Raw genomic sequence first — 11,659 nt, forward strand, 5'->3', positions numbered from 1 at the left:
CATCTTATGCTCATAGAATAACCTCTCACATTCAGGGCAGGAAGAAGGAAGGAACGGGAAGTGACGTAGTTTCGGACGTGTCATTCATCGGCTAGGTGATGTTCAGGCAGACAACCTTAGTTGCTAGGGAGACTAAGAAAACTGAAGATTTAGATGTGGCCTCTGTAATAAAGGCAGGCAAGGGGAACAGGTTTATAAGCCGAGGGCGCAAATATATTTGCTACAGAAATTCAACATCAGTATGTTTAGAATTAAATTCCAATCTTCTTTCAAATTCTGTTCCTTCTCCCATGTCCCCTGTTTTAGTTGTTGGCATCTGTTTGGTCTCACTCAGGAGCCAAGGAGTTGTCCTTAAATCCTTTTTTCCTTTTCTCATCTCCACATTAATTTGGTTAAAAACGTTATTGAGGGAATGTCCTTATATTTCTCAAATTGTCTCCACTTATTTATTCATTATTATTTATCCAACTCTGATTTTGTTTGCCCCATTTTTTTTCTCTTGCATTGTTAAAAATTCTGGTTTCAGTCTATTTCACTCCCCTGTTCACTACTCCCTGCTATCCACCAGATTGTACTTTCTAACATCCAAATGTGACCAATCTCTATTTTGTTTAAATCCATCAGTAAGTCTCATTGCCTTCAGAATGGAATTGAAATTTTTTTGTCATGACATAAGCTCACCAGGATCCTGCTCTTAGGCACCAGCCCAACTTCTTCCTTCTTAATTTCCCCAAGAATTCCCATATTCTGGCCAAAAAGAACTACCTGTGAATCCAGCAACACAGTGTTATCTCATTCTTGGGTATCTTTTCAAACCTTGCTCCCTCTTCTTATTTCATGAAAAAAATTTTTGGCCTGTTCTGCTACTAGATATCCTTCCAGACTGAGTCAATGTCTCTTTTCTGAGAAGCCTTCTCTTACAGAAAATCCCCCCCCACTCCCACTCCCTGTACAAACACACACACACACACACACACACACACACACAGTGTATTAATTTATCTCTACAACTAAATGCTGAGTTTCTTGAGGGCAAAGTTAGTAGTGTCTTACTCATTTGTGGATCCCGAGTGCAGAGCAAGTACTTAATAAATAATTGATTGAATAAAGAATATGTGCAATTATCTAAACATCAAGTATTTGGGATTTTGTGTGAATTCTTCTTCTTTCTTTTAAGCTACAGCACCATTCTATAAAAATCAGGTTTAAATAAAATATCATGGGAATATGTTTAAAGCAGTACTTACACTTATGCTAAGAAATATTATATTATTTTTAGGTTTTTGTTTTAGTATCAAAAATAAAGATATGTCTTCAAACTATATAATGTGATTTTTTATCTGGGATGAATTAATCTGGGCCAAGCATTTGCCATATTTTAGTAGAAACATAGTGTTTTTGTCATTTTATAGCCGAAATATAGTACTTGGAAATGAATACTGCTTGGAAGTGAATGCTGTAATATGTCTTTTGGGGGTTATTGTGGTTATAAAAATGGTTCTAAGATATATAGGTTTTCTGACAAGACTTCTTTATTTTCTTATTTCTTCAAACCAGTGTGCTTTCAAAAATTTGTTCTAATTTTTTTTGTTTGTTTTGAGAGTAGGGAGCAATTCTATTACTGTGTTTTTATTTTCTATGTTCTGATGCTTTGATGTCTGGGGTCTTGCTGACCCTGGAGGGACTGTCTCTTCCAGGGTGAGCCAATTCCTAGAGACGGTAAAACAGCTTACCTTACAGTGTATGTTTCAAATGCAAACCGACCAATCCAGAGCACCCACCCCAGCCACTTTAGGCTTTCACACTCTGGGTCACTATGTACCTGCCCTAATCACCCCAGGGTCAGTGCATGTTTTCTAAGACCACCATAAAAACATACCACAGACTGGGTGGCTTAAGCAACAGAAATTCATTTTCTCGTGATTCTGGAGGCTGCAAGTCCAAGGTCAAGGTGTCACCAAGTTTGCTTTCTTTGGAGTCTTCTTTCCTTGCCTGTGGATGACTGTCTTCTCTCTGGATCTTCACAGTCTTCTCTCTGTGTGTGTCGATGTCCTAAATGCCTCTTCTTATAAGGACACCAATCATATTGGATTAGAACCCACCAATATGACCTCATTTTACCTTAATTACCTCTGTATACCTCCAAATATGGTCACATTCTGAGGTGCTGAGGGTTTGGACTTCAACATATGAATTGGGAGTGGCGGGCACAGTTCAGCCCATAAGAGCAAGGTACTAAACAACTAGGGACAACCCTGACTGAATAAATGAAATATTGATGGATTTGCAGATCATGGCTCTATGTTTGTCGAATGTCATGGAAATAAATACCCAAAAGTACAATTTTACTGTATATAATTTTTAAAAAAGAAATAGTTTACAATTGGAAATAGTTTACAATTGGAAAAATTCTGATGATGAGTAATCCACCATATAGATTATTAAGTGTAGTATTATCTTTAGGGAAGAAACATAACTGATTCTCTCTACTTACTCTTTTCTATAGAAATACAGCTCTCTTTATAAAAGCGCTAGATACAGGTATTTTCGTGGTTTCTGAATATTTTCAAGATGAAAAATAAAACTAAATTCTTTTTATAATATTAAAGAAATCTTTTAGAGTATTCCCACACTTTCAAACAGTATCTTTCTAATTACTGCCCTTCCCAAGATACAAGTATTCACTGTACATTTATTGAAAGAAGACCTGTTTAGACTTTATCAAAGTCTAAAAAGACCCAGGTTTGTGACTGTGACTAAATAAGAATGTGCTTAATCACTGATTCTTAAATAACATTGCTTCTTGAGCAAATTACTGTATATTTTTATAAAGATTGCATGTTAGGGCTCATAATCAAATATCATGAATATTCTGTGAATATTTTTAGGTTGGTTTGCCAGGACTTTGCCTTAGTCTCATTTTAAAACATTCCAAATACACAAATTATTCCTTAATGAGAACCTGAATAATGCTTATATATTATCCAGTTAAATAAGCATTATTTAACTAGTTACCTTTTTTATCTTATTAACTTCTAGCTACCTTTTAAGATCTAATGACTATTCACTGAAATTCATTGATGTTTTAAGAAAACTGATAAAGAAATTGTCAAAAGCCCCTGGAGTCAAAAGTGGATGTCAGTTATAACTTTTGCTGCAATGGCCTTGAGGCTTGGACTTCATTCTCTTCCATCTGAGTTATGTGGCCAATTTCACATAACCTGTTTGTGCAAGATAAGACTTGAAGGATGGCAGGCTCTACACATGTGTCTTCATTGGTATAGAGACTTTGAAATTGTTGGCAAAGCTTCATCCTGCCGATTGTACATCATTGATGAAGAATTTTAAAATGCCAAACGTAATTTTCTACTGCTGGATTGTGGTGCAATATAAAAATGAAAGAGGGTGTGGGGAGGGAGAGAAAATGAATATGAATATATTAAATAGCTTTGAGCTATTTAAATAGCTAAATGACATCTTTAAATAGCTTTGAGCTCTGAAATAGAATGCACTAAAATAAAAAGCTGTCCAGGAGATTAGTTGATTGACAACTTATTAACCCCCATCATATCATTGTTTTTGTGCTTGCAAATTCCAATTTGGGGGACTAAAGGTAGTAGAAGTGGTTGATATTGGTGGAAGATATTTAATAGCAACTGATACAAGCTGAATTTTAAATTCCATGCAGTTTATAATTGACTATTTTGCTATTTTTATTTACAGTACTTTTGCGGTTATTGTATAAATAGTGAAAAATTAAAGATAATATACAACATTTAATTGAACAATGGCAAACATTTAATTATGCACCTCCAGGGGCTGAAGATTTGTAGCTATTATACAAATCTACAAAAATTACAGTTTTAATTGTTTCATGGTAATTGTTATTGTGCAATCTTAGTTTCATTTATTGCCCACACTCCCTTAATTGCATATGCAGTTTTATTTTCAGTGGATCTTATGTTCAAGAAGCTTTGCATATTCATCATTGTTAGCTTCCATTATGAGAAACCAGATTATGGATGTTATTTGTAAATCATTTGCACAACCAATCGCTTCAATTTTATTTCCAATACAAATGTGAACAATTTATATAGAGTCTGTGCTGTTGTAAAAGATTTCATTGAATTGGTCTTAGGTCACTTATTCATTCATTCATTAAACAAGTATATATTGAACATCTATGTTATGTCAAGAATTTTTCTAGACATGAGGGAGAGGCAGTGAAAAAACAAATGGTAATCCCTGAGTTTATGGAATTTATATTTTAGTCATAAAGAGAAAGAAGCTAAGCAAGTAAATAGAAAAATGTACTTTATGTCAAGTGGTGTTATGTGCTGTGGGTACAATAAACCAGAAAACTGAGATAAGGGTGCCACAGGCAAGGGGGAGATAAGTTTTAAATAGAGTGGTCAGGCATGGTCACGTGAAGAACATATTTTCTGAGCAAAAAAAAAAAAAAAAGTTGAGAGATCAAGCCATGTGTATATTGGAAGGAAGCCACGTGTCAAGGTGAAGGTTCTGAAGTAAGCGTAAGCCTGGTTTGTAAGAGGAGGATCATGGAAAGGACTTTTGCATGCATTTCGTGTAGGATAGAAGCCCGTGTGATGATTTTGAGCAGAGGAGACATGATCTGACTTGCTGCTTGATTTAGCTTTAATATGTTCTTCTTGTCCTTCTTTCTGTAAATGGAGAGTTAAATTATAGGATTTGAGGTCAATCATTTTTCATTCCTAATGAAAACTTTTATAATTACTAATTTCCTTCTAAGTACTGTTTTAGCTATATGACACAAATTTTAGTAAGTTATATTTTCATTCAGATCAAACAAAATACTTGGTTATCTCAGTTTTATTTAAACGTGTGATATTTCATTACCGAAAAAATGTGGATTTCCCAGATGTGTAGTTTAATTTTGTTTTAGTTTGAGGATATTGAAAGATAATAATGGGGCAAGGGCAGCGACAAGGAGGCAAAGTAAGAAGTTTTATCTATAATCCAGAAAGAATGATGTTCCCTTAACTGAGAATTGGTAGCAGTAGTGAGTACCTCGATGTAGTGAGGTTCCGGATGTGTTTTATAGATCAAGCAAAGATTGCTGATGGATGGCATGTCTGATGAAAGTAAGAGATGTATCATACATGACCCTACTCTTTTTACCTGAACTAGAAGGATGGAGTTGTCATGGACTGAGATGAGAAAAATGTGGGAGGAGAAAGTTTGGGCTGAGAAAATCAGAAAATACGCCTAGTTCCAGACATATTTCTTTTGAGATGCATGTTGGTTATCCAAGTGAAGTGGCCAAGTCGGGAACAGGATTTGTCAGAGTCCAGTGAAAGGTCTGGACCTAAGTTATAGTTTTATGAGTTATTGGCATTGGAAATGTTTTAAAGGCAGGAGACTAGGTGATATTAACAAGATTGTGAGAAGAGACGAGATCCAAGGCTAATGTCACCTTGTGTCACATCGACGAGATGAGGGAAAACCGGCCAAGGAGACGAGAATAAACGCTAGTCATTTAAGACGAAAACCAGGAGAAAATTATGTACCAGGATCCAGTGAAGAAAACATTTCAAGTAAAAGGGAGTGATCAACTATATCAGTATTACTGATATGTCAGGTATGTTGGGAAGGAAAAATTAAATATTATTGTAGGTTAACAATGGAGAGGTCAACTTTGATATATGTAGTTTCAGCGCAGTGGTAAGGGTTAAAAAAAAAAAGGAATAGAGTTCTGATATATGTTACACCAACATGAATAAACCTTGACAACATCTGAGAAGTAAAAAGTCAAACACAAGGGCTTCCCTGGTGGCGCAGTGGTTGAGAGTCCGCCTGCCGATGCAGGGGACATGGGTTTGTGCCCCGGTCTGGGAAGATCCCACATGCACGCGGAGCGGCTGGGCCCGTGGGCCATGGCCGCTGGGCCTGCGCGTCCGGAGCCTGTGCTCCGCAACGGGAGAGGCCACAACAGTGAGAGGCCCGCGTACCGCAAAAAAAAAAAAAGTCAAACACAAGAAGCTATATAATGTGTGAATCCATTTTATAAAATGTGCGGAATAGGCAAAGTCATCAGAAAGCAGATCAGAGGTTGCCAGAGGCTGAGGAGGGGGAGAGAATGGGAGTGATTGCTCATGGGTACAGGGTTTTATTTTGGAGTGATGGAAATGTTTTGGAATTAGATAACGGTGATAATTGCATGACACTGAGAATGTATAAAAGCCACCAAATTGTGTGCTTTTAAATGGTTAAAGTGGTGAATTTTAGGTTATATGAATTTTAACTTCATTTTTAAAAAAATGAAAAAAAAACCCTCATTGAAACAGATGCAAGAGAGAATGGGGGGAGAAGAAGTGGTGTTGGAATCAGTGAGAATAGGCAGAACTTGGAGAAGTTAGTTGGAGGGAGTTGGAGGTTTAATTTTCTTAAGATGGGCGAAATTGTGGCCTCTTGTATACTGAAGGGAAAGAAAGCATGTGGGATGTAAAAGAGGGGAGGAAATTGCTGGAATGATTGCAGAATGGGGAGAGGAGATGCATTTCCGGGGTAAATGAAAGGAGTGGACCTAGAGAAGAGAAGGACTGGTTGATCAGAGTTAAGAAGAGGAAAGGCATGTGGGTGGCGGTGCAGGTGGTGGGGCTTGTGAGGTTTTCTTCTGGTTTCTCTCATTTTCCCAATGAAACATAAAGCAAGATGATTAGCTCAGGGGGAGGAGGAGTTGGAGATTTAAGGAGTGGGTAGAGGGTTTTGAACAGTTGTCTAGAAATGGAAGAAAAGGAAAGAATTAGGAAGATGTAGCGGGATGGCCCCAGTGCAATGAAGTGAGTAGTCAGGGATATGAAGTCGTTTCAGTCAGCTTGGTGTTGACCCATCACTCCCGTTCACCTGCACAGATGCAGGTGGAGTGCGTCGCGTGGGTCTCAGCCTATTCACAGTGATGCTATCTGCCAGGAATCTCAGGCGCTCACCTGGGCCCAGATTACATGTCGTGAGTCCCCACAGACATTTCCCAGACCAGAGGCAGTGTTGTGATGTTGTGGCTAGTCCAGCCCTTGCGGTTCTTATGATTACGAGACACACCCCTGCAACAACCATCAGGGAACTTTGGAAAAACAAGATTTGCTTCTTACAGGTCCTGGAGGGTACCCAGCACATCCAGGGGCCATACAGCGAGGTTGTGGGGAGAGAGAGTAAACCTAGGGTTCTGCCTTTGTTGGGGTCGAGGGTGGGGTGCCTAGGGTTTCCCGGTTTTACTTTTTATTGTTGAATTTAAAACATACAAGTGGGAATTAAAGTGCAGTAAGGGAAAAGCTGGGTCACTCGAGTGCTCAGTTATCTAGGTCACCAAGGGCTTTTGAAAAGGGGAACTTCATGGGTGGGACGCACTGGCTCTTTATCCAGTGTAGGGGGCAATGTGTTTATTAGAGATGGATGTCTTTGAAATGGATGCCTCAGCAATCAAAAGGTTGATGTCAGGCACTTACATTACAATCAAGAAAGCTAATTGTCAGGCATTTACACGACTTGAAGGATTGTACTTGTCAGAGTTTTTGTCCTGAGTTTGTGGAAGCATGAGAAGAGCCAGCAGATGACTATTTTCTAACACCAGTAAGAAAAGAAATGAGGACATGAGAGAGGATGAAAGGAATTGCAAAACTGGAGGACCATTAGCTTTGTAGGTCCTGATGCTGTCAAAAATTTTTTTACAGTAGAGATACTAGAGGGAGTGAGTGGAAAGATAGGGGTGATGGTTGGGGAGTGGGCCCCTCATAATTAAGATAGAGGAAGTTGTTATCACCGTTAGTTACGATCATAGTCAGCCGAGTGGTGGCAGAAGTGGTTTTACATCAGCAGTTCTCCTTCATGAGCATCAGTAAGAAAAATAGAGAAATTGAAGGGCAAGATGAATGGGAACATTGAAGTGACAGAGAGTGACATTGAGCCAACGGGTAAAGTAATCAGGGATTGAGGGGTAGGGCACCAGTGTCTGTAGATGACTGTAACAAGATGTCAAAAGATTCAAAGCTCAGATATTTAGGAAGGTGAGAAACCTCCATACTGTTCTCCATAGTGGCTGTACCCATTTACATTCCCACCAACACTGCAAGAGGGTTCCCTTTTCTCCACATGCTCGCCAACATTTGGTATTCGTGTTCTTTCTGATGATAGCCATTCGGACTGTATAAGATGATGTCTCATTGCAGTTTTGATTTGCATTTCCCTGATAATTCATGAAGTTGAGCATTTTTTCGTGTGCCTGTTGGCCATCTGCATTTCTTCTTTAAAAAAAATGTCTATCCAGTTCTTCTGTCCATTTTTTAATCAGGTTGTTTGTTCTTTTGATGTTGAGTTGTATGAGCTTTTTATATATTTTGGATATTAACCCTTTATCAGTCATCATTTGCAAATATTTTTTCCCATTCAGTAGGTTTTCTTTTCATTTTGTCCGTTTCCTTTGCTTTGCAAAAACTTTTAAGTTTAATTAGATCCCATTTGTTTATTTTTGCTTTTATTTCCTTTAAGAGATGGATCCAAAAATATATTACCGTGATTTATGTCAGAGTGTTCCGCCTATATTTTCCTCTAAGAGTTTTACAGAGATCTGTTAAAATCCAGAAGCACTGGCATAGTTGTTTTTTTCTCTCTCTCTCCTCTCTCTGAATCGATCTCTCTTTGTCTGTGTAATGAGTCTCCCTAAGGCATGATGCTGCCATAGAGAGGAGTTGGGTTGAGCATGCTCTGTAGAACAAATATTAACATTTTAAGAAATACATGATCCTTTCTAGTGACACCTGCATCTCACTTCTTGCCAATCTTACAGATGAAATTTTACCATGTCAAGAAACATCGAATACCAAGATGGAACAATGCCATCCAGATGCAAGTCTCTGCAGATTTGATTCTACAGATGAAGGATTGAGGTGTAAGTGTTAAGATGAGATGTCTGCCTGCCTTGTCAGTGTGTAGGCCGTCCATGAGTCTCAGAAGTCTAACAGGAATATCAGACCACTAGTAGGGATACTCACTTGACAAACTCTGTTGCCATCTATGTCTTAGTTTTAGCAGGAGTATCATTGGGGTTTTAGCTGAAGTGTTATTGCAAGTCTGTTGTTTATTCAAAAAGTGAAAGACAGTAAATATGTCAATTTAAGATAATGTTGTTTTGTAAAACAATTACATTAAAGATCTTGGAATTATATACAATGTTTCTTTAAAATTTCAACGTGATTGTGAATAGTAAATTATTTAAGTTAACTGAATTCCATAAAGTAGGTAAGGTCAGATATTATGCCATTTAAAAAACCACAGTGGAAGCAGTGGTACAAGAAAAAGAAATCTCTTCATTTTTTTTTTTTTTTTTGGCGGCAGTGGTTCTCATTCGGAGGATGCCCATCTGGATCAAATGAAGAACTTTTAAAAAGTAGAGGGCACTCTAAGACTTACTGAATCAAAATTTCCAGATATGAATTTGTGTGTGTGTGTGTGTGTGTGTGTGTGTGTGTGTGTGTTTAAGCCTTGATTGCAACTATAACCATTGTTAAGCAGCCACTCTAGTAGACTGTGATAGTCCACTGACATCTTTTTCTCCTCTCTTTAGTGTGTCAGGCCTGTGGATTTGATTTTGACATGTGTGACTGGGTGTCAGAAACATCTGCTGGGCAAACTTCCTGGATGCGCACAAAAGCAAGAGAAATTTCTGTGTTAGAATCTCCACCTCAGCAGCATCAAAGCAGTGATGATGAAGGTAGCAAATAAAAAATCATATGGATTATGCTTCCTTTTTAACTGTTTTTAGTGGTTTCTCTAGAGTTTGTGAAATACATTTACAACTAATCCAAGTCTACTTTCAAATAACTCTATACTTCCTCATGGGTAGTGCAAGCCCATTATCATAAATACTCCTAAGTCTTCCCTCCTTTCCCTCGTATTATTGCTGTCATTCATTTCATTTCATTATCAAATACATTAGGACTATTACTGTTTTGAACAAACTTATTTTTTCATTAACTAAGCAAGTTGAAAATAAAATGTTTCATTTTACTTTCATTTATTCCTTCTCTGATACTATTCTTTTCTTTATGTAGATCTGAGTTTCTGACCTGTATCATTTTCCTTCTCACTGAAGAATGCCTTTTAGCATTACTTGCAAGTCTACTGGCCACAAAATCCCTCAATTTTTATTTGTCTGAGAAAGTCTTTATTTGTATTTCATTTTTGAAGGATAATTTTTGCTGGACATAGAATTCTAGGTTGAGTTTTTTTCTTCTTTTAATATTTTAAATATTTTACTCCACTCTCTTCTTGCTTACGTGGTTCGGAAGAGAAGTCTGATCCAATTCTTATCTGTGTTCCTCTATAGGTAAGATTATTTTCTTCCTGGAATATTTCAAGGTTTTCGCTTGTCTTTGATTGCAGTTTTGAATATAGTAATTTGCTTAGATGTAGTTTCTTGGATATTTATCCTGCTTGGTGTTTCCTGAGCTTCCAGGATCTCTGGTTTGTCTGACATTAATTTGGATGAAAATTCTCAGTCACTGTTACTTCAAATATTGATTCTCTTCCTTTCTCTCTTTCTTCTTCTCATATTTCCATTACGCATATGTTGCACCTTTTGTAGTTTCCCCAGAGTTCTTAGATAGAATCACTCCTTTCTTCACTGTTATTAATTTTTTTTCCTGTTTGCTTTTCAGTTTTGGAAGTTTCTATTGACATATCCTTAAGCTCAGAGATTCATTCCTCAGCTGAGTCAAGTCTGCTAATGAGCCCTTTGAAGGCATTTTTCATTTCTGTTATACTGTTTTTTACCCCTAGCATTTTTTGATTCTTCCCTAGAATTTCCAACTCTCTGCCTACATTATCTTTTTTGCATGTTTTCTACTTTTTCCACTGGAACTCTTAACTTATTTATCCCAGTCTGATAATTCCAGCATCCCTGCCAGATCTGGGTCTGGTTCTGATGTCTCTTCTTTCTCTTCAAACTATATATTTTTTTGCCTTTTAGTATGCCTTGTAATTTTTGTGTGTGTGAAAGCCAGGCATAATGTACTGCATAAAAGGAATTAAGGTAGATAGGTATTTAATGTGAGCTTTTATGTTTATCCAACTAGAGTTTAGGCTCTGTTTACTGTTGGCTGTAGCCGTTAATGTCTGAGACTAAAATTTCATGTAGTGTTCTTGTTTTGGTCCCCCTGTTGTCTTCGGGTTTCTCTAAAGATATCTTCTGAAATAAGGTCTGAGACCCGCAGTTCTTTTGGTACTATTTCCTTGTTATCATACAGGACCACTTTTGATGTGGTGATAAGTTGTGAGGGGAAGGGAAGCATCCTGTAGTCCTATGAATGGATCTCAGTCTTTGATCCAGTGGGGGCTGGATCTGGGTATTCTGCTCCTGTCGTGTGGAAGGTTAGAACCTGCTAGATTTGATATCTCACTTCTCCCAGTTAGGATCTCCAGTCGGTTAGCTGGTTGTAAAGCTTCTCTTGAGTGAAAGCCTTATTAAGGATAACAGGAGAGTCCAGATATATTTCAAAATGACTACTTTTCCTCTCCCCCAGCTGTAGGCACAAGAGGATTTTTCTCTGATTCTTACTGTGAGAACCTGGTAGGGCTCCTGAAGGTAAAACTCACAAAAGAGTGGGGTCCTCCCTAAGATGGGGCT

At 37.7% G+C, this 11,659-nt stretch overlaps 1 protein-coding gene across 1 annotated transcript in view; it reads left to right on the plus strand.

Moving 5' to 3' along the window:
• The window catches only part of MALRD1 (MAM and LDL receptor class A domain containing 1), a gene marked incomplete at both ends in the record, with an annotated part of 578,033 nt that overhangs the window by 48,727 nt on the left and 517,647 nt on the right, over nucleotides 1–11,659 (plus strand). The window contains 2 exons of the mRNA XM_082648013.1: nucleotides 8,822–8,923; nucleotides 9,599–9,745. Coding sequence (XP_082504139.1) covers nucleotides 8,822–8,923; nucleotides 9,599–9,745 — 249 coding nt within the window. The remainder of the gene's footprint in view (nucleotides 1–8,821; nucleotides 8,924–9,598; nucleotides 9,746–11,659) is intronic.

The sequence above is a fragment of the Grampus griseus genome (assembly GCF_964374135.1).
Source record: "Grampus griseus genome assembly, chromosome: 2".
Classification (NCBI taxonomy): domain Eukaryota; kingdom Metazoa; phylum Chordata; class Mammalia; order Artiodactyla; family Delphinidae; genus Grampus; species Grampus griseus.